General features: G+C 41.9%; 1 protein-coding gene and 1 long non-coding RNA gene across 4 annotated transcripts in view; one reads left to right on the top strand and one right to left on the bottom strand.

Annotated features, from left to right (window-relative positions):
* Positions 1–22,940, bottom strand: part of LOC128689073 (uncharacterized) — a 172,910-nt gene that overhangs the window by 97,645 nt on the left and 52,325 nt on the right. Inside the window, exons 3-4 of the mRNA XM_053777154.1 lie at positions 755–909; positions 449–593 (exon numbers count right to left, since the gene is read on the bottom strand). Of these exons, the coding sequence (XP_053633129.1) occupies positions 449–593; positions 755–909 (300 nt within the window). The remainder of the gene's footprint in view (positions 1–448; positions 594–754; positions 910–22,940) is intronic.
* Positions 1–22,940, top strand: part of LOC128689075 (uncharacterized) — an 88,333-nt gene that overhangs the window by 63,466 nt on the left and 1,927 nt on the right. The window lies entirely within an intron of this gene.

Below are 22,940 nucleotides of genomic sequence, written 5' to 3'. Positions count from 1 at the left end.
TAAGCAGTAAAAACAACATAATACATCACAACGATGAACTACAGTTACATATTCACTTTTATTTTTGTAAGATGTGGAGGCCTAAAAAATTGTTGTTTGGCTTTTTGGGGGCTCCCAGGAATGTAACCCTATTTTTCCCACAAGTTCTTCAGTTCATCTAACATGATTTTTACCAAACACGGCATTTTCAGGAATGTAACTGCCGTGCTAAATGACGGTCTAATGTATGTTAGTGTAAACTTGTTTTCTAGTATTTATATGTATTTATAAGTGAAAAAAAGGGCGTTCCACTTTATGGTGATAGCCGCTTTACAGCGGTAGCCTGGAACCTAACCTGCCATATAAGTGGGGCTTAAGCATATCAATCATTGCTCTAGATGTTACACCTATAGTTGCTCTTAATTTTTAAAATCACACCTCAAATGTCTGGAACCACATGAAGCCTTACCAATTTTCTTGTAGACATTTAACATTAGAGGTATTTTGGGAGAGACAACATGTCCCTCTTGCTGAACAAAGAACACTTTGAGGCCCTCTCCTCCCCTCCATGCTATCACACAGCCAGGGGGTACATGTTCTGCCCCCACTGAAGTCTACGAGATAAAGGAATAAGATTTGAATTACAGTACATCTAAAATAAATCACAAGTAATAACTATGTAAATAACTACAGTATACAGTATTCATAAAAATCAATAGCAATATACAGTATTGAAAATAAATTTTTGTGAATGTATAGTAGTAAATATTGTTACCTGTCCTTGTCCTAATGGTATGGGGTCAGGTCCTGGGGAGCCCATAAATGAAGGAGCTCCATGAGTTGGGGCTGCTGGTGCAGGTTGGGAGCTCAGCACTGGTTGTAATGGAGTTCCAGAGTTACTTTCACTGCGATGTGTGAACCCAAGTGGCACTGCAATATTAAGTAAGGTAATTAGCACAGTCTAACAAAGTAAGATATCTCCCGTATTCCACAAGAAGTTGCTGTATAAATCAAAGTAAACTTTTTTTTTTTTTCCAACAAGTCGGCTGTCTCTCAAGGCAGGGTGACCCAAAAAGAAAATACTTTCATCGTCATTCAACACTTTCACCACACTCATACATAATCACTGTGTTTGCAGAGGCACCCAGATACAACAGTTTAGAAGTATATACTGTAAAGATATATAACATACCCCTCCAAACTGCCAATATCCCAAACCCCTCCATTAAAGTACAGGCATTGTACTTCCCATTTCCAGCACTCAAGTCCGGCTATATGAAAATAACCGGTTTCCCTGAATCCCTTCGCTAAATATTGCCCTGCTCACACTCCAACAGCTCGTCAGGTCCCAAAAACCATTCGTCCTCATACACTCCTATGTAACACGCTCACGCACGCTTGCTGGAAGCCCGAGTCCCTCACCCACAAAACCTCCTTTAACCCCTCCCTCCAACCTTCTCGATGAAGACCCCTACCTCGCTTTCCTTCCCCTACAGATTTATACACTCTCCATGTCATTTTGCTTTGATCCATTCTCTCTAAATGACCCAACCATCTAAACAACCCCTCTTCAGCTCTCTGACTAATACTTTTATTAACTCTACACCTTCTCCTAAACTAAGCAAACCAAGCCTTAAACGGTCCAAACGTATATATACGTTCTCTCACGTAGCACCCCAAACGTACATATACGTTTTATTTTTCATTCATTCAAAATTGGCGCGATAGGCCTGAGTTGCCAAGACATGAGAGAATGGGTGTGCACACTCAGTGTGCACGGTATAAAAAAAATATGGGACGCCTGGGTAACACATGGTAAGACCAGTTACATTCAGCTCCATCTTGGGTCATCATCATGGCACATCCTTGTGATTCACTTATGCCTTGTCGTATTAACACTACTATTCGAGGAAAGTGATATAGATTGTGAGCTTAGTGGATTTGACACCAATGGGGCCAGTAATATTCAAGGAATTAGTGAAAATGTCGACGATAACCCAGATGGCCCTCAGCCCATCACCTCAGGGGTAGCAACACCAGTCCTAGGGCCAAGCACCTCTGGGGTAGCCAGTGTGGCCACAGCAGACTCTAGGCCAAGCACTTCTGGGGTGGCCAGTGTGGCCACACAAGACCCTGGGCCAAGCACCTCTGGAGTGGCGAGTGTTACCCATAGGCAACTTTGCAAGAGGAAACTATCAATTTCCTGGTGTTTTAGTGATAGTGAAAGTGATGTAAGTGACGATGAGATTGATTTTATGCCATTCGAGGATTCGTCTAGTGATGGTGAAGTTCATTATTCACAGTGAAGCGTACTTTTAGGCGTCATTATCTATGTTCAGGCAGTTTGACATATGCAATCCCCAAGGGTCGTGGCAGGTCACAATCCAAAACTCCGGTCACTGATAGTGAAAGTGATCATGAAGGCGAGTATGTAGGGATGGAGGAAGTAGTGGTGGGTGGCACAGTGCCTGGACCACATGGCGCAGTGGGTGGACAGACAAAGGACCACCCGGCATCCCCTCAACCATGTGCTGCCTCCACTCCTGTCCCTCCTCCTGCTCCCCCTCGCCCCATGCCACAGGTCCACCCTGCACCATGTGATCGTGAGTGGAACTGGACTGTAGGCATACTATCAAAGATAAGGTACTACGTTCCACAATCAGCTCTCCTGGCACTGTACCATTCACTCATATACCCTTATCTTACATATGGAATTTGTGCATTGGAATCAACAACATCCAATCACCTAAAACCCCTAATAACCCAGCAAAAGGCAGCAGTAAGAATAACAAATTCCCACTCCTGCCAGCATACTCCACCAATTTTCAAAAGTCTGAATCTGCTCACCATTAAGAACATCCATACTTATTCATGTGCCTACTACATACACAGAACAATACACGCAAATATAAACCCCCCACTCAAACTTCTCCTCACCAACCTAAACAGGACACATGACCACAGCACAAGACACAGATCACTTTTTGATATACCTCGTGTCCATATCACACTGTGTAAAAACTCTATGCACATAAAGGGCCCAAAATATGGAATTCATTACCAGAAGATATTAAAGTAACCCAGTCTGAAAATCAATTTAAGACTCTTCTCAAAAGCCACTTAATCACCCTAGACTAAATGCTAAATACTCAGTACACACTTGCTCACCTATGTACTCCCATATCATAACAAACAGTCACATTGAACCTTTTATCCATTGTTGACAGGAATATAATTGAATCATTGCTTTCAAAAAAAGCATTTTCGAATATAAATATATCCTTGTATTATACAAATTTTGATTAATTTATAATTAATATTCTACTGTACAACTATGAAATAATTACTATCCTACTGTACAACTATGATATACTCCTTAGTATTAAGTAGACTGTAAGTCAATAATGTTAAGTTGACCCATAATGCTTAGGCATAATAGAGGCTCTCTTTGCATTGCAACCCACTATTGTAAATGCAAAATCTCAATGTACTGTTTGCAAAGACATAAAATAAATTATTATTATTAACACACTGGCCGATTCCCACCAAGGCAGGGTGGCCCGAAAAAGAAAAACCTTCACCATCATTCACTCCATCACTGTCTTGCCAGAAGGGTGCTTTACACTACAGTTTTTAAACTGCAGCATTAACACCCCTCCTTCAGAGTGCAGGCACTGTACTTCCCATCTCCAGGACTCAAGTCCGGCCAGATGGTTTCCCTGAATCCCTTCATAAATGTTACTTTGCTCACACTCCAACAGCACGTCAAGTATTAAAAAGCATTTGTCTGCATTCACTCCTATCACACACGCTCACGCATGCCTGCTGGAAGTCCAAGCCCCTCGCACACAAAACCTCCTTTACCCCCTCCCTCCAACCTTTCCTAGGCTGACCCCTACCCCGCCTTCCTTCCACTACAGACTGATACACTCTTGAAGTCATTCTGTTTCGCTCCATTCTCTCTACATGTCCGAACCACCTCAACAACCCTTCCTCAGCCCTCTGGGCAACAGTTTTGGTAATCCCGCACCTCCTCCTACCTTCCAAACTACGAATTCTCTGCATTATATTCACACCACACATTGCCCTCAGACATGACATCTACACTGCCTCCAGCCTTCTCGCTGCAACATTCATCACCCATGCTTCACACCCACATAAGAGCGTTGGTAAAACTATACTTTCATACATTCCCCTCTTTGCCTCCAAGGACAAAGTTCTTTGTCTCCACAGACTCCTAAGTGCACCGCTCACCCTTTTCCCCTCATCAATTCTATGATTCACCTCATCTTTCATAGACCCATCCGCTAACACGTCCACTCCCGAATATCTGAATACATTCACCTCCTCCATACTCTCTCCCTCCAATCTGATATCCAATCTTTCATCACCTAATCTTTTTGTTATCCTCATAACCTTACTCTTTCCTGTATTCACTTTTAATTTTCTTCTTTTGCAAACCCTACCAAATTCATCCACCAACCTCTGCAACTTCTCTTCAGAATCTCCCAAGAGCACAGTGTCATCAGCAAAGAGCAACTGTGACAACTCCCACTTTACGTGTGATTCTTTATCTTTTAACTCCACGCCTCTTGCCAAGACCTTCGCATTTACTTCTCTTACAACCCCATCTACAAATATATTAAACAACCATGGTGACATCACACATCCTTGTCTATGGCCTACTTTTACTGGGAAATAATCTCCCTCTTTTCTACATACTCTAACTTGAGCCTCACTATCCTCGTAAAAACTCTTCACTACTTTCAGTAACCTACCTCCTACACCATACACCTGCAACATCTGCCACATTGCTCCCCTATCCACCCTGTCATACGCCTTTTCCAAATCCGTAAATGCCACAAAAACCTCTTTAGCCTTATCTAAATACTGTTCACTTATATGTTTCACTGTAAACACCTGGTCCACACACCCCCTACCTTTCCTAAAGCCTCCTTGTTCATCTGCTATCCTATCCTCTGTCTTACTCTTAATTCTTTCAATAATAACTCTACCATACACTTTACCAGGTATACTCAACAGACTTATCCCCCTATAATTTTTGCACTCTCTTTTGTCCCCTTTGCCTTTATACAAAGGAACTATACATGCTCTCTGCCAATCCCTAGGTACCTTACCCTCTTCCATACATTTATTAAATAACTGCACCAACCACTCCAAAACTATATCCCCACCTGCTTTTAACATTTCTATCTTTATCCCACCAATCCCGGCTGCCTTACCCCCTTTCATTTTACCTACTGCCTCACGAGCTTCCCCGACACCCACAACTGGCTCTTCCTCACTCCTACAAGATGTTATTCCTCCTTGCCCTATACACAAAATCATAGCTTCCCTATCTTCATCAACATTTAACAATTCCTCAAAATATTCCCTCCATCTTCCCAATACCTCTAACTCTCCATTTAATAACTCTCCTCTCCTATTTTTAACTGACAAATCCATTTGTTCTCTAGGCTTCCTTAACTTGTTAATCTCACTCCAAAACTTTTTCTTATTTTCAACAAAATTTGTTGATAACATCTCACCCACTCTCTCATTTGCTCTCTTTTTACATTGCTTCACCACTCTCTTAACCTCTCTCTTTTTCTCCATATACTCTTCCCTCCTTGCATCACTTCTACTTTGTAAAAACTTCTCATATGCTAACTTTTTCTCCCTTACTACTCTCTTTACATCATTCCACCAAACGCTCCTCATCCCTCCCACACCAACTTTCCTGTAACCACAAACTTCTGCTGAACACTCTAACACTACATTTTTAAACCTACCCCATACCTCTTTGACCCCATTGCCTATGCTCTCATTAGCCCATCTATCCTCCAATAGCTGTTTATATCTTACCCTAACTGCCTCCTCTTTTAGTTTGTAAACCTTCACCTCTCTCTTCCCTGATGCTTCTATTCTCCTTGTATCCCATCTACCTTTTACTCTCACTATAGCTACAACTAAGAAGTGATCTGATATATCTGTGGCCCCTCTATAAACATGTACATCCTGAAGTCTACTCAACAGTCTTTTATCTACCAATACATAATCCAACAAACTACTGTCATTTTACCCTACATCATATCTTGTATACTTATTTATCCTCTTTTTCTTAAAATATGTATTACCTATAACTAAACCCCTTTCTATACAAAGTTCAATCAAAGGGCTACCATTATTATTTACACCTGGTACCCCAAACTTACCTACCACACCCTCTCTAAAAGTTTCTCCTACTTTAGCATTCAGATCCCCTACCACAATTACTCTCTCACTTGGTTCAAAGGTTCCTATACATTCACTTAACATCTCCCAAAATCTCTCTCTCTCCTCTACATTCCTCTCTTCTCCAGGTGCATACACGCTTATTATGACCCACTTTTCGCATCCAACCTTTACTTTAATCCACATAATTCTTGAATTTACACATTCATATTCTCTTTTTCTCCTTCCATAACTGATCCTTCAACATTACTGCTATCCCTTCCTTAGCTCTAACTCTCTCAGATACTCCCGATTTAATCCCATTTATTTCCCCCCACCGAAACTCCCCCACCCCCTTCAGCTTTGTTTCGCTTAGGGCCAGGACATCCAACTTCTTTTCATTCATAACATCAGCAATCATCCGTTTCTTGTCATCCGCACTACATCCACGCAAATTCAAGCATCCCAGTTTTATAAAGCTTTTCTTCTTCTCTTTTTTAGTAAATGTCTACAGGAGAAGGGGTTACTAGCTCATCGCTCCCGGCATTTTAGTCGCCTCATACGACACGCATGGCTTACAGAGAAAAGATTCTTTTCCACTTCCCTATGGACAATAGAAGAAATAAAGAAGAACAAGAGCTATTTAGAAAAAGGAGAAAAACCTAGATGTATGTATGTACATATATATGCATGTGCATGTCTGTGAAGTGTGACCAAAGTGTAAGTAGGAGCAGCAAGATATCCCTGTTATCTAGCGTGTTTATGAGACAGAAAAAGGAACCAGCAATCCTACCATCATGCAAAACAGTTACAGGTTTCTGTTTCACAGTCATCTGGTAGAACGGTAGTACAGTGGTCCCTCAATAATCGTCCGGCCTGAAAGTCGTCCATTTCGGAAATACAGTGGACCCCCGCATAACGATGGCATCACATAGAGATTATTTCGCATACCGCTTACTTTAATCGCAAAAATTTTGCCTCACATACCGCTTAAAAACCCGCTTGCCGATTTTCGTCCGAGACGCGGCCTGAGCCACGCTCACATGTTCCGCCGGTGGCATTGTTTACCAGCCAGCCTCCGCGGTAACATCCAAGCATACAATCGGAATATTTCGTATTATTACAGTGTTTTCGGTGCTTTTTCTGGAAAATAAGTGACCATGGGCCCCAAGAAAGCTTCTAGTGCCAACCCTACAGCAATAAGGGTGAGAATTACAATAGAGATGAAGAAAAAGATCATTGATAAGTATGAAAGTGGAGTGCATGTCTCCGAGCTGGCCAGGTTGTATAATAAACCCCAATCAACCATCGCTACTATTGGTGGTACAGCTGCTGCTGCTGCTGCACTGTCAGCTGCTGCTGCTGCTGTAGCACCGTTGTTGGTGTGGCTTATTGAGAATACCAAGAAACAATTAACCCCAGAGGATTTGCCACCCAGGATAACCCAAAAAAGTCAGTGTCATCGAAGACTGTCTAACTTATTTCCATTGGGGTCCTTAATCTTGTCTCCCAGGATGCAACCCACACAAGTCGACTAACACCCAGGTGAACAGGGAAAAATGCCTGGAACTAGTGCTCATATTGGTGAATTTAAAGCCAGCAAAGGTTGGTTTGAGAGATTTAAGAATCGTAGTGGCATACACAGTGTGATAAGGCCTGTTCTGGAAGAAAATGCCAAACAGGACCTACAGTACTCAGGAGGAAAAGGCACTCCCAGGACACAGTGTCTCATCAGTCATTGCTGCATCTTCAATAAAGGTAAGTGTCATTTATTCTTCATTTAGTAGACTAGTACATGCACAATATATACTGTGCATGTACTACTCTACTATTGTGCATGTATCCTTCTCTTTGTGTGTGGGGAAAATGTATATTTCATGTGGTAAAATTTTTTTTTTCATACTTTTGGGTGTCTTGCACGGATTAATTTGATTTCCATTATTTCTTATGGGGAAAATTCATTCACATAGCGATTATTTCGCATAACAATTACCCCTCTTGCACGGATTAAAATCGTTAACCGGGGGTCCACTGTAGTCCTGTTTTTTCGTCAAAATATTGGCTCGCAAATGGTCAGGTAACTCACTAATAGTCCTTCGTCCCGGACGCGTACTCACGGTCTGAGCGGCCTCAAGACGCCTCGGCCTTTCCTTCCCAGCCAGTGTGCCATTGTTTACCAGTGAGCGACGGTCCCCTCACATGCTCCAGCAAAATATTTCATAATATTTCATTTATTTTAGTGCTTGCAAGTTATTTAAATGCTAAATAAGCTACCATGACTCCAAAGAAAGCTCCTAGTGCCAAGCCTTTGGTAAAGAAGGTGAGAAATATGATTGAATTTAAGAAAAACATCATTGAACAATATGATAGTGGCGTACGTGTGGGCGAACTGGCCAGGATGTATAACAAATCCCGTACAACCATATCTTCCATCATAGCCAAGAAAAAGGAAATCAAGGACACTGTTGTTGTAAAGGGGGTATATATGCTGACAAAAATGAGATCACCAGTACTCGAAGATGTTGAGAAGTTATTATTGGTGTGGATAAATGAGAAACAATTAACAGGAGACAGTCTTATGACGTCGCTTATTTGTGAAAAGGCTAGGCAGTTGCATGACGATTTGGTAAAGAAACTGCCTGCAACTAGTGATGATGTGAGTGAATTTAAGGCCAGCAAAGGCTGGTTTGAGAGATTTAACAAGCGTACTGGCATACACAGTGTGGTAAGGCATGGCGAGGCTGCCAGTTCGAACCACAAGGCGGCTGAAAAATATGTGCATGAATTCCAGGAGTGCATAGAGGCTGAAGGACTGAAACCTGAACAAGTGTTCAATTGTGACAAAGCAGGCCTCTTTTGGAAGAAAATGCCAAAGAGGACCTTCATTACACAAGAAGAAAAGGCAATGCCAGGACACAAGCCTATGAAAGACAGGCTGATGCTAATGTTCTGTGCTAATGCTAGTGGGGATTTCAAAGTGAAGCCATTACTAGTGTACCATTCTGAAAATCCCAGAGTGTTCAGGAAAAACAATGTTATGAAGAGTAAATTGTGTGTGTTTTGGAAATCTAATAGTAAGGCATGGGTCACGAGGGAAATTTTTGTAGAGTGGTTCAATGAAGTGTTTGGCCCTAGTGTGAAGAATTACCTCCTGGAAAAGAAATTGGATCTCAAGTGCCTCCTAGTAATGGATAATGCACCTGCTCATCCTCCAAACTTGGATGACCTCATTCTGAAGGAGTTTGGGTTCATCACAGTGAAGTTCTTGCCTCCGAATACCACTCCTCTCCTCCAGCCCATGGACCAGCAGGTCATTGCAAACTTTAAAAAACTCTACACCAAAGCAATGTTTGAAAGGTGCTTGAATGTGACCTCAGAAACTCACTTGACCCTACGAGATTTTTGGAAAGAACATTTCAGTATTCTCCAGTGCGTAAGCCTTATAATTAACCCTTTGACTGTTTCAGGCCCCTCTCTGAAACTGTCATTCTATGTCGCCAAATATTCAAAAAAAAAAAAAAATTATTTTTTCTTATGAAAATGTTAAGATTATTTTTCTGAGTGTTTTAGTCCAAAAAAAAAAAAATTTTGCCATCGGTACTTACCGAGATATAGAGCCGTGAAGTTTGCAGAAAATGAGCCGCGTATGGCAACAGCGGCGACTGCCGCTCACCCGGTAAACTTTAGTTTACTTGTAATTGAAGGTTTTTTGTTTTTTTCACTATTTTATTTTTTCACATAACTTATGTGGCCTATGAGACCAAAGTAAGGTGCAATGTATATATATACACTCGTTGTATACAACACAATAAGCACACAAACATAATTATCAATATATTGTTTACAAAACTTGTTTACAAAAACAAACAAACAATCCTCCTCCTCCTCCTCCTCCTCCTCCTCCTCCTCCTCCTTCTCCTCCTCCTCCTCCTCCTTCTCCTCCTCCTCCTCCTTCTCCTCCTCCTCCTTCTCCTCCTTCTCCTCCTCCTTCTCCTCCTTCTCCTCCTCCTCCTCCTCCTTCTCCTCCTCCTCCTCCTTCTCCTCCTCCTCCTGCTCCTTCTCCTCCTCCTCCTTCTCCTCCTCCTCCTCCTTCTCCTCCTCCTCCTCCTTCTCCTCCTCCTCCTCCTTCTCCTCCTCCTCCTCCTTCTCCTCCTCCTCCTCCTTCTCCTCCTCCTCCTCCTTCTCCTCCTCCTCCTCCTTCTCCTCCTCCTCCTCCTTCTCCTCCTCCTCCTCCTTCTCCTCCTCCTCCTCCTTCTCCTCCTCCTCCTTCTCCTCCTCCTTCTCCTCCTCCCTGTCTTGTGTGCAAGTGTGTGGCTTATAATTGTTTTGAGTCAGAAGTCGGCAGCTGTCAAAGTGACATATTGTCTCATTAGTCACTCCCCCTACCTCCTGTCAAAACAATGGGGTCGGATGCTGCTTCCCCTCTTCCATTCTATCTAATTATCTTTCTCCCTCATTCTATATCTTTCAATCTGTTTCTCTTTCTATCTGTCTGCCTATCTCTGTCTCACAGGTACACATAAATACAAGTATACATAGTGTAAATTACCTAGGATAACCCAAGAAATCCAGACAAAGTGCTATACTCTGCTTGAAGATGTGAGTAAAAGTGATGACACAGTCTTGTGGCTCTCTCTGAGACAGAGAGCTAGATGGACAGACAGGGAGCTTGACAGACAGACAAATAGACAGACAGAAATGTTTGTGTACCAGCAAAAACAAAGGGAGGGCGATGGTCATGTAATATTACCCTCCTTTACCCTCATCAAAGTCAGCTCTTATCAGATGTTATCTCCCCTTATCTTGTCACTGTCATGGGGTGGACTTTTTTTTTTCTTGCTTCAAGGGAACAATATTATTACATCATCATCGTCCTCCTCCTCCTCTTCTTCTCCTCCTCCTCCTCCTCCTCCTCTTCTTCCTTCCCTCCTCCTCCTCCTCCTCCTCCTCCTCCTCCTCCTCCTCCTCTTCCTCCCCTCCTCCTCCTCCATTGCTTTTGGTCTCAAACTCCTCCAAATCATGAAATTGATCTTCACTGACACTTCCATCTGTGTTAGAGCATCACTTGGGAAGAGAAGAGTCCCAGATTTGCTGGGGAATCACATATTTCTTACCGCTAGACATGCTGAAAAAGGACAACTGAAATGGCATTCCCACAATGCACCACTGGCTCCCCGATTTTTTTTATATGGTGCACACTGACCATGGAGACCCATTCTCTCACATGTGGGCCTACCAGCTTTCTCCTGCTTGATTTGAAGCTGCTAGAATTTATGCGTATAAATACGTCAGAAACATTGGCTCGTAAGACGTATTTATACGTCAGAAACAGTCAAAGGGTTAAGGCTTGGGAGGGAGTGACTACCAGGACTTTGAACTCTGCTTGGAGAAAATTGTGGCCAGATTGTGTCCACAAGAGGGATTTTGAAGGGTTTGGGGCTGACCCTGATGAGCCTATGTCAGTTGTTAAATCCATTGTGGCACTGGGGACTTCCATGGGGTTGGATGTAAGTTTGGAGGATGTGGAAGAGTTGGTGGAGGACCACAACAAAGAGCTAACCACTGAGGAGCTACAAGAGCTTCAGCAGGAACAGCAACAGATGGCAGCTCTGAATCTTGCTGCAGAGGAGGAGGAAGAGAGATAGAGGAAGGTGCCTTCTTCAGAAATTAAGGAGATTTTTGAAATGTGGGGTAGGATGGAAAGATTTATGGAGAAACATCACCTAGAGAAGGATGTTGCAAGCCATATCGGCAACTTGTACAGTGACAGAGTCTTGGCCCATTTTAGGGAAGTTTTAAAGAGACGCCAGAAACAGAGCTCTCTGGACAGTTTTTTTTTGCGAGACAGGACTCCAGTGACTCTCAAGGTGGTCCTAGTGGCATTAAGAAACAGAGAAGAGAAGTAACCCCAGAAAAGCAATTGGTACCCGAGGTGTTGATGGAAGGGGATTTCCCTTCCAAACAGTAATTCATCCAATCAGTCTCATTCTCCAGTCTTCCATACACAAAGAAGAATCGCCAATAAAGGTAAGTGTTATTCTGTTAATGTTTAATTCTTCATGTGCCACTGTATTGTTTATGTACTACATCTATATTTCATGTAAAAAAGATTTTTGTTTTAATACTTCTGGGTGTCAGGAACGGATTAATTGAATTTACATTATTTCTTATGGGGAAAATTGATTTGTAAATCGTCCATTTCAATAATAGCCCCACTTCCAGGAATGGATTATGGACGATTATTGAGGGACCACTGTACTTCCCTGGGTGGTTGCTGTCTACCAACCTACTACCTATATAAAATAAATAAATAAATAAAAGTATATTCGTGCCACAGCCTTGTGATTTTGATGCGAGTGGAAGTGGTATCCAGCCAAAATGTCCCATAACGAATGAGTCTACAGAGTTTGACTATTTCCAGTTGTACTTTGACAAGCCTATAATGAAGTTGACAGTGACCCAGACAAACAATTATTACCAATATGTCATGGACAACATAACAGAGGTTGGAGAATCATCACAGCTGCACAGGTGGTAGGACACAACAGTGGCTGAAATGTATTTATTCTTTGCCACCGTCATGCTCAGGCCACATACCTATAAGAACAATATATGTAATTACTGGTCCACAGACCACTTCACCAGTACTCCAGTTTTCCATGACGACCTTCCCTGCAACAGATTCACTCTTTTGCTACGATGTTGCACTTCTCAGACAGAAATACGCCAAACAGAAATGACCTATACAAAATCCGGGAAGTGTTTATGTATTTGAAGCAGAAATTCAGAGCATACTTTTATCCAAGAACATTGTTGTTCATGAGTCCTTGATTCTGTTCAAGGGACACCTGTCATTCAAGCAATATATACCAAGCAAACATAATCACTTTGGTATAAAACTTATTGTTTTATGTGTGACTGTGAGAATGGTCTTGTGTTGGATGCTATTGTATACACCGGGAGAAATACACTCGATGATGACAGACGGATGTTGGGCATTTCCGGTGATGATGTTCGCAGGATAATGGAACCATACCTTGGCAAGGGCCATACACTGTACACAGACAACTGGTATACAAGCCTTATGCTTGCTGATTTCCTACGTGTGAACAATACTGATATACAGTGGACCCCCGCATAACGATATTAATCCATTCCTGAGAGCTCATTGTTATGCGAAATTATCGTTATGCGAATGAATTTTCCCCATAAGAAATAATGGAAATCAAATTAATCCGTGCAAGACACCCAAAAGTATGAAAAAAAAAATTTTACCACATGAAATATACATTTTCCTACACACAAAGAGAAGGATACATGCACAATAGTAGAGTAGTACATGCACAATATATATTGTGCATGTACTACTCTACTAAATGAAGAATAAATGACACTTACCTTTATTGAAGATGCAGCAATGACTGATGAGACACTGTGTCCTGGGAGTGCCTTTTCCTCCTGAGTACTGTAGGTCCTGTTTGGCATTTTCTTCCAGAACAGGCCTTATCACACTGTGTATGCCACTACGATTCTTAAATCTCTCAAACCAACCTTTGTTGGCTTTAAATTCACCAATATGAGCACTAGTTCCAGGCGTTTTTCCCTGTTCACCTGGGTGTTAGTCGACTGGTGTGGGTTGCATCCTGGGAGACAAGATTAAGGACCCCAATGGAAATAAGTTAGACAGTCTTCGATGACACTGACTTTTTTGGGTTATCCTGGGTGGCTAACCCTCTGGGGTTAATTGTATCTTGGTATTCTCAATAAGCCACACCAACAACGGTGCTACAGCAGCAGCAGCAGCTGACAGTGCTACAGCAGCAGCTGACAGTGCTACAGCAGCAGCAGATGATGCTACAGCAGCAGCAGATGGTACTACAGCAGCAGCAGACGGTACTACAGCAGCAGCAGCAGCAGCTGACGGTGGTACAGCAGCAGCAGCAGCTGACGGTGCTACAGCAGCAGCAGCAGCAGCTGACAGTGCTACAGCAGCAGCAGACAGTGCAGCAGCAGCAGCAGCTGACAGAGCTACAGCAGCAGCTGACAGTGCTACAGCAGCAGCTGACAGTGCTACAGCAGCAGCAGACAGTGCTACAGCAGCAGCAGACTGTACTACAGCAGCAGCAGCAGCTGACGGTGGTACAGCAGCAGCACCAGCTGACGGTGCTATAGCAGCAGCAGCTGACAGTGCTACAGCAGCAGCTGACAGTGCTACAGCAGCAGCAGACGGTGCTACAGCAGCAGCAGATGGTGCTACAGCAGCAGCAGCAGCTGACGGTGCTACAGCAGCTGACAGTGCTACAGCAGCAGCTGACAGTGCTACAGCAGCAGCAGACGGTGCTACAGCAGCAGCAGACGGTGCTACAGCAGCAGCAGATGGTGCTACAGCAGCAGCAGACGGTACTACAGCAGCAGCAGCATCTGACGGTGCCACAGCAGCAGCAGCAGCAGCTGACAGTGCTACAGCAGCAGCAGCATCAGCAGTTGACCATGGTACCACAGTATTTCGATAATATTTCTCACCCTTTTTACCACAGGGTTGGCACTAGAAGCTTTCTTGGGGCCCATGGTCACTTATTTTGCAGATAAAATCACCAAAAACGCTGTAATAATACGAAATGTTCCAATTGTATGCTTGGATGTTACCGCGGAGGCTGGCTTGTAAACAATGCCACCGGCGGAACATGCGAGGCTGGCTCAGGCCGCACATTAGACGCGTCTCGGACGAATAGCGTTGAGCGGGTTTTTTAGCGGTATGCGAGGCAAAATTTTAGCGATAAAATGTATCGGTATGCGGATTTAACGTTATGTGATGCCAACGGTATGCGGGGGTCCACTGTATGTGGAACAGTGAGAAAGAATAGAAAACCTATGCCAAGGTTCAGTGGAGGCAGTGTTGAAGGTACAGTGCAAGTGTTTCATGCTAATGACATCATGGCACTGACGTGGCATGACAAACAGGATGTGACATTGCTGTCAACCATCCACAGAAACGAGATGGTACAGACAGACTGAGCAAGTTCAACAAAGAACCTATTTTAAAGCCAGCTGCTGTTGTGGACTATACGAACAATATGCAACTAGTTGACAAGTGTGGCATGATGGATAGGGTTTGTTGACTGTGCGTAGGAGTCGCAAGTGGTATATAAAACTGTTTTTTCACCTTATAGACATTGCAGCACTCAATGCATTCAATATGTATAAAATAAAAACTGGAAAACAACAACATTTTGCAGAATTCACTCTGAATGTTGTCAAACAGATAGGAAGAAAGTATGGTACCACACCTGTACCTGCCCCTCAACAGCGACCTGTCACACCACAACCTGTCCCCCAACCACAGCCAGTGGGGGAAGTGCCAGACCGAATCACTCCTAACTGTCACTATCTGGTGCCAATACCACCTACCCAAAAGAAGAAGAATGCCCAGAAAAAGTGTGTTGTGTGTGCTACCACCAAAAAATGACCCCAACAGCAGAAGGACACATGATTCATTTGTCACCAGTGTGGGGTGGCACTCTGTATGAACCCATGCTTCATGGAGTATCATACAATCGTGGAGTTCTAGAAACATAAGTGGGACATGTAAATACTTGTATATAGTTGTAGCTAATAGAATGTGATTCAGCCAGGTGTGCAAAATCACCTGTCACTGTGTACATGCGTGTTTATAACAATATGATAATAATTTCGTATATAATATTGGTGTATAAACAACAGTTGGCATTGAAATCAAAAGATTTGCCATAAAACATAATTATCATATCATGAAAAACAAGAAAATTAAAAAAAAAAATAGAAGAAACGGCAAACACGTAGAATTTCTGCAAGCGGCAGTGCTCCATGTTACCGTCAGGTGATCGCCAAGTGCCAACTTCGCGGCCTCATATCTCGGTAAGTACTGACCCTAAATTTTTTTTTTATTATAAAACACTTAAAAAATGTGTTCTTTTTTTTTATATATAAAAAAATCTTTTTTCAAAATATTCAGGGGGCTGCGTGAGTGAACGTATATATACGTTTGGACCGTTTAAGGGCTAATGGTTTAAATTATGTTTTAATACAGCTAAAGCAAATTATCTGATTCATTTTATAAATAAATAGTAGCATCAAAAGTATTTTGCATGACACTACTGTGAATATCATGATGCAGGGCACAAAAGCTTTAAACTGTTTACTTTCAACATTTTACCATGTACAATGATTAAAAATAGGAGAGGAGAGTTATTAAATGAAGAGTTAAAGGTGTCAGGAAGATGGAGGGAATATTTTAAAGAGTTGTTAAATGTTAATGAAGATAGGGAAGCTGTGATTTCGTGTATAGGGCAAGGAGGAATAACATCTTGTAGGAGTGAGGAAGAGCCAGTGGTGAGTGTGGGGGAAGTTCGTGAGGCAGTAGGTAAAATGAAAGGGGGTAAGGCAGCTGAGATTGATGGGATAAAGAAAGAAATGTTAAAAGCTGGAGGGGATATAGTTTTGGAGTGGTTGGTGCTATTATTTAATAAATGTATGGAAGAGGGAAAAGTACCTAGGGATTGGCAGAAAGCATGCATATTTCCTTTGCATAAAGGCAAAGGGGATAAAAGGGAGTGCAAAAATTATAGGGGAATAAGTATACCTGGTAAAGTGTATGGTAGAGTTATTATTGAAATAATTAAGAGTAAGACAGAGAGTAGGATAGCAGATGAACAAGGAGGCTTTAGGAAAGGTAGGGGGTGTGTGGACCAGGTGTTTACAGTGAAACATAAGTGAATAGCACTTAGATAAGGCTAAAGAGGTTTTTGTGGCATTTATGGATTTAGAAAAGGCATATGACAGGGTGGATAGATGGGCAATGTGGCAGATGTTGCAGGTGTATGGTATAGGAGCTAGGTTACTGAAAGCAGTGAAGAGTTTTTACAAGGATAGTGAGGCTCAGGTTAGAGTATGTAGGAAAGAGGGAGATTATTTCCCAGTAAAAGTAGGCCTTAGACAAGGATGTGTGATGTCACCGTGGTTGTTCAATATATTTATAGACGGGGTTGTAAGAGAAGTGAATGCGAGGGACTTGGCAAGAGGTGTGGAGTTAAAAGATAAAGAATCAAACACAAAGTGGGAGTTGTCACAGTTGCTCTTTGCTGATGACACTGTGCTTTTGGACGATTCTGAAGAGAAGTTGCAGAGGTTGGTGGATGAATTTGGTAGGGAATGTAAAAAGAAAATTAAAAGTGAATATAGGAAAGAGTAAGGTTATGAGGCTAACAAAAAGATTAGGTGACGAAAGACTGGACATTAGATTGGAAAGAGAGAGTCGGAGGAGGTGAATGTATTCAGATATTTAGGAGTGGATGTCAGAAGATGGGTCTATGAAGGATGAGGTGCATCATAGAATTGATGAGGGGAAAAGGGTGAGTGATGCACTTAGGAGTCTGTGGAGACAAAGAACTTTGTCTGTGGAAGCAAAAAGGGGAATGTATGAGAGTATAGTTGTACCAACACTCTTGTATGGGTGTGAAGCATGGGTGATGAATGTTGCAACAAAGAGAAGCCTGAGGCAGTGGAGATGTCATGTTTGAGGGCAATGTGTGGTGTGAATATAATGCAGAGAATTAGTAGTTTGGAAATTAGGAGAAGGCGTGGGATTACCAAAATTATTATCCAGAGGGCTGAGGAAGGGTTGTTGGGTGGTTCGGACATGTAGAGAGAATGGACCAAAACAGAATGACTTCGAGCGTGTATAAAACTGCAGTGGAGGGAAGGCAGGGTAGGGGTCGGCCTAGGCAGGGTTGGAGGGAGGGGGTAAAGGAGGTTTTGTGTGAGAGGGGCTTGGACTTCCAGCAAGCCTGCAAGAGCGTATTTGATAGGAGTGAATGGAGACAAATGGTTTTTAATACTTGACGTGCTGTTGGAGTGTGAGCAAAGTAACATTTATAAGGGATTCAGGGAAACCGGCAGGCCGGACTCGAGTCCTGGAGATGAGAAGTACAGTGTCTACATTCTGAAGGAGGGGTGTTAATGTTGCAGTTTTATAACTGTAGTGTAAAGCACCCCACTGGCAAGACAGTGATGGAGTGAATGATGATGAAAGTTTTTCTTTTTCGGGCCACCATATCTTGGTGGGAGTCGGCTGATGTGTTAATAAATAAAAAAATTTATTTATTGTTTTTAAGAGATTTGCATTTTACTGATAATCACTGATTAACTTATGATTTCAACACCAATTGCAGAGGTAATGTCATTTCACATTCATAATACATGCCCAACGATATACAGGTCTCCCTCAACATTCGTGAGGGTTAGGGGATCAAGAGCCTCGCGAATGATGAAAAACCGTGAATGTTTGGTGCCCCAATATATTGTAGGGAAATATATTACAATACTGCTTCCTTAACTTGTTGAACCATGAATAATCATAAAATACATGAAAACGTCATAAATTGTACTAAATGTATATATGTTATGCTTTAATAATGTATGTTATTTAATAACATGTATGTTAATAACATGTATGTTATTAAATACCACAGACTCCACCAATGCCTCCACCACTGCGAGTCCCTACTACCCTCCCTCCGACCCCCGCAACTGGCAGCCAGCCCTCCCACCACTCAGTGTGGTGAGTCTTTTGTTTGTTCATTACAGTATTTGCTATTAAACTACAGAATAAATAATGTAAACCCATTCATGACTGCATATTGGAATGGCTATTAGGAAAGGTATTAGACGGTGACATCATGTGTTTACTCTTGAACACAGCAAAGAATTGAGCATTTCTGCTATTGCTAATAATAACAATAGTAATAATAATAACAATAATAACAATAATAATAATAATAATAATAATAATAATAATAACAATAATAACAATAATAATAATAATAAATACGATATAATTGAAGAAGGAAATTGTACAAAAATACGAGGGTGGTTGACACATCATCAGTGTGACTTTGTTTATGCTGGAGTGAACATTAGTCTCCCTGCTCTTCCAAACATTTCACAATAATTCAGCGGTTGAGGCAGTGGTATTTAATAACATATATGTTATAAATAATAATAGTACATGTTATTATTAACCCTTTCAGGGTCCGTCCCATAGATCTACGGCTTCACGTTGAGTGTCCAAACCATAGATCTACGCCAAAATTCTAGCGCCGTCAAATTTAGCGCGAAAATGCTCATAGGCCTACATGTGAGAGAATGGGTCTGCATGGTGGGTGTGCGCCATAAACAAATATCTAGGCGCCCGCATAGCATTGTGGGAACGCCGGCTCAGTTACCCTTGTTCACCATGCCTCGTCGCAAGTCAGCTCTCACTCCCCGGAAAATTGGGACTCTCCTCTTCCTATCTGATAGTTCTGACACTGATGGAAGTGGAAATGAAGACGAATTCTACGGCTTTGATCAGTTAGTCACCGAAAAGAATGACCAGGATATCGATAATAGTGCAGAAAACCCGGACGATCCTCAACCTTCTACCTCTGGTGTGGGCACTAGTGACTCACGGTCGGTTGTTCCTCAACGCAAGAGAAAACTAATATTTTCGCGTGGCCAGGCCTCTGACTTCAGTAATGATAATGATAGTGACGTGGATTGTGATTTTATTGCACTTGACGATCAATTGCGTAGTGATAGTGAGGAATCATATTCACCAGTGAAGCATCGGTATGTTCGCCACTGCATGCGCTCGGGTAGTGTACCCTATGCTGTGCCCAGGGGACGGAGTACATCCCGGAGTACATCCTGTGGCCCTACACCAGTTTTAGGTAGTGATGGTGAGGATGATGTGGCTACCCTTGGCATGGATAGACCACAGGCATCAGTGGATGGTGTTAGTGGTGATGGTAGTGGCACCGCCATGCGTGACTCACCAGGCCACGCTGGGACCCACGCTGCTGACTCATCAGTTCAAGGACAACGCGGAGCACCAGCCACCAGCCCACCACAACCACAGCCACCCGCACAACCAGCCTATGATGTCCAGTATCCACCAGCAAACCGTATCTGGGATTGGCAGCAAAATCCCAATTTTGTTCCCAAGCCTCACCACTTTGATGACTCTCAAAGTGGAATTCTACCTACTTGTCCCCTTGGAACCACGGCCAATGAACTGGAATTCTCTGAATTATTCTTTGACCAGCCATTGATGGAAATTATTGTAAGGGAAAGTAATAAGTATTTTGAGTACACCATGGCAAATACGATCTTATCACCACAGTCAAGACTACACAGGTGGAAAGAGACAACTGTTGCAGAAATGTATTTGCTTTTTGCAACAATAATGCTTATGCCTCACGTCTATAAGCATAATATAAAAGCATACTGCTCCACAGATCGGCTAATTTCTACCCCGGTCTTCAGTGAAATCATACCAGTGAACAGGTTTATCTTACTCTTACGTATGTTGCACTTCTCTGACAAAACCAGGCCTGACAGAAGTGACAGGTTATACAAGATTAGATATGTTTTCATGTATCTCAAACAAAAGTTCAGGATATACTTTTATCCATTCAAGAATCTTGTAATTGACGAGTCTTTGATTCTGTTCAAAGGTAGACTGTCATTCAAGCAGTATATACCGAGCAAGAGGAAACGCTTTGGTATAAAACTGTTTGTACTCTGTGATTGTGACAGTGGCCTGGTGTTGGATATTGTTGTATACACGGGTAGTAAAACATTGAAAGATACCAAGATGTTATTGGGTATCTCAGGTGACGTAGTGAGAAACATGATGGCACCTTATCTTGGTAAGGGGCATACATTATATACTGATAACTGGTACACAAGCCCATTACTCAGTGATTTCATGCGAGTGAACAAGACAGATGTGTGTGGCACAGTGCGTTCTAATCGTAAACATATGCCCAGGCTCAACGCAGGTGCTCGTGGTGATGACGTGCAGGTGTTTACTGCCAATGACATCATGGCATTACGGTGGCATGACAAACGAGATGTCACATTGTTGACAACCATTCACCGTAATGAAATGCAAGACAGTGGCAAAGTTGATCGAGTGACTAATGAACGTATTCGAAAACCAGTGACAGTGATTGATTATACAGAAAACATGCGCTTGGTTGACAAATGTGACATGCAGATTGGTTTTGTTGACTGTGTTCGTAAGAGTTACAAGTGGTACATGAAACTTTTCTTCCATCTCATGGACATTTCAATGCTCAATGCATATAATATGTACCAAATAAAGACTGGCAACAGACCACCGTATGGTGAATTTTGTTTGTCTGTTGTCAGACAACTCATAATGAAGTACCAGGTAACAACACCTGCTATACAACACGGTCCTCGAATTCCTCAGGATATACCCATGCGTTTGAGGAGGGAAGGTGATCATTTCATAATACAACTTCCTTCAACTCAGAAGAAATTTGCTCAGAAGAGATGCATCATCTGTGCACAAACAAAACGACGGCAACAAAGACGCAAAGACACTCGGTTTATGTGTGAGGAATGTACGGTGCCTCTGTGCATGGTGCCTTGTTTCAAGGAGTTCCACAAGCTCCAGCAGTTCTAAAACCATGTCCAGTGATTGTAAATATGTAAATATATGATAGAACATTAGTATTATACAAGATTTGTGCATGTTTATTGTAATAAACAACAGTGGTAAACAATAATATGATAATAACTTTAGTGCGGTTATTGTGTTCAATACAGTGAGTTTATATATATACATTATATACAGTATTGGTCTCTCAGGCCCCAAATGTTAGTAGGAATAGAAAAAAATTGGAAAAGAAAAGAAAAAAACAATAAAAACCGCAAAATAATGTAATGCGTGTATGTGGAATTCGTCGATGTTGCCGCCACCACATCATTTTTGACAAACTTCTTGGCACTGTATCTCGGTAAGTACTGATCAGAAATTTTTTTTTTTGTCTTATTACCTTCACAAAAATATGCTCTTTAATTCTGTAAGAAAAAATAATTTTTTTTTTTTTCAAAATTTCTTGGACACTGGAGCACCACTTCAGATTTTGGCCTTGGACCCTGAAGGGGATAATAACATGTATTATTATTAACAAGTATGTATTTAACCCTATGACTGTCGCAACCCCCAATCCTGAGGTGTCTCCTGGTGTCGCAAAATTTAAAAAAAAAATATTATTTTTCTTATGAAATGATAGAGAATCTTTTCCCGATTGTAATGACACCAAAAAAAACGAAATTTGATGGAAAACTGACAGAATTATGCTCTCGCGAAGTTAGCGACCTCGGCGCTGTTTACAAATCGGCGATTTCGCCCACTTTGAGCCCTATTTTCGGCTAATTCCATTGTTCCAGTCGCCCAAACTCATAGCTATTTCTTTAGAACAATATTTTTTCTATCGATTCAGTACAAGAAACTGCCCATTTACCGATTTCAACTACCTAATAATGTGGTCAGAAATTTGCAATTTGGCCAATTTCACGAAAACTAAAACATGTGACAATTTCAAAATAAGGTCCAGAATGAACAATGCAGACATTCCTGGCTCTAAAATAACATTTTCTTTGCTCATCAGTCATGTCTCCAGGCCCCTCTGACATTACTCTTGCTTTCTATTTTGAATTTTTATTCAAACAAAAAATAGAAGACTTACTATTATGCAGACTACTGCAATACTGTAATAATTGTATAAATAACATCAACCCATTCATGACTGCATATTAGAATGGCTAGTTGGACATTTATTGGAAAATGGCATCATTTGTTTACTTTTGAACATTGGCAAAAATCAAACATTTCCCCTACTTTGAGCTCCATTTCT

The sequence above is a fragment of the Cherax quadricarinatus genome, chromosome 21 (genome assembly GCF_038502225.1).
Source record: "Cherax quadricarinatus isolate ZL_2023a chromosome 21, ASM3850222v1, whole genome shotgun sequence".
Lineage (NCBI taxonomy): Eukaryota > Metazoa > Arthropoda > Malacostraca > Decapoda > Parastacidae > Cherax > Cherax quadricarinatus.
This window is presented reverse-complemented; position numbering and strand designations above follow the sequence as displayed.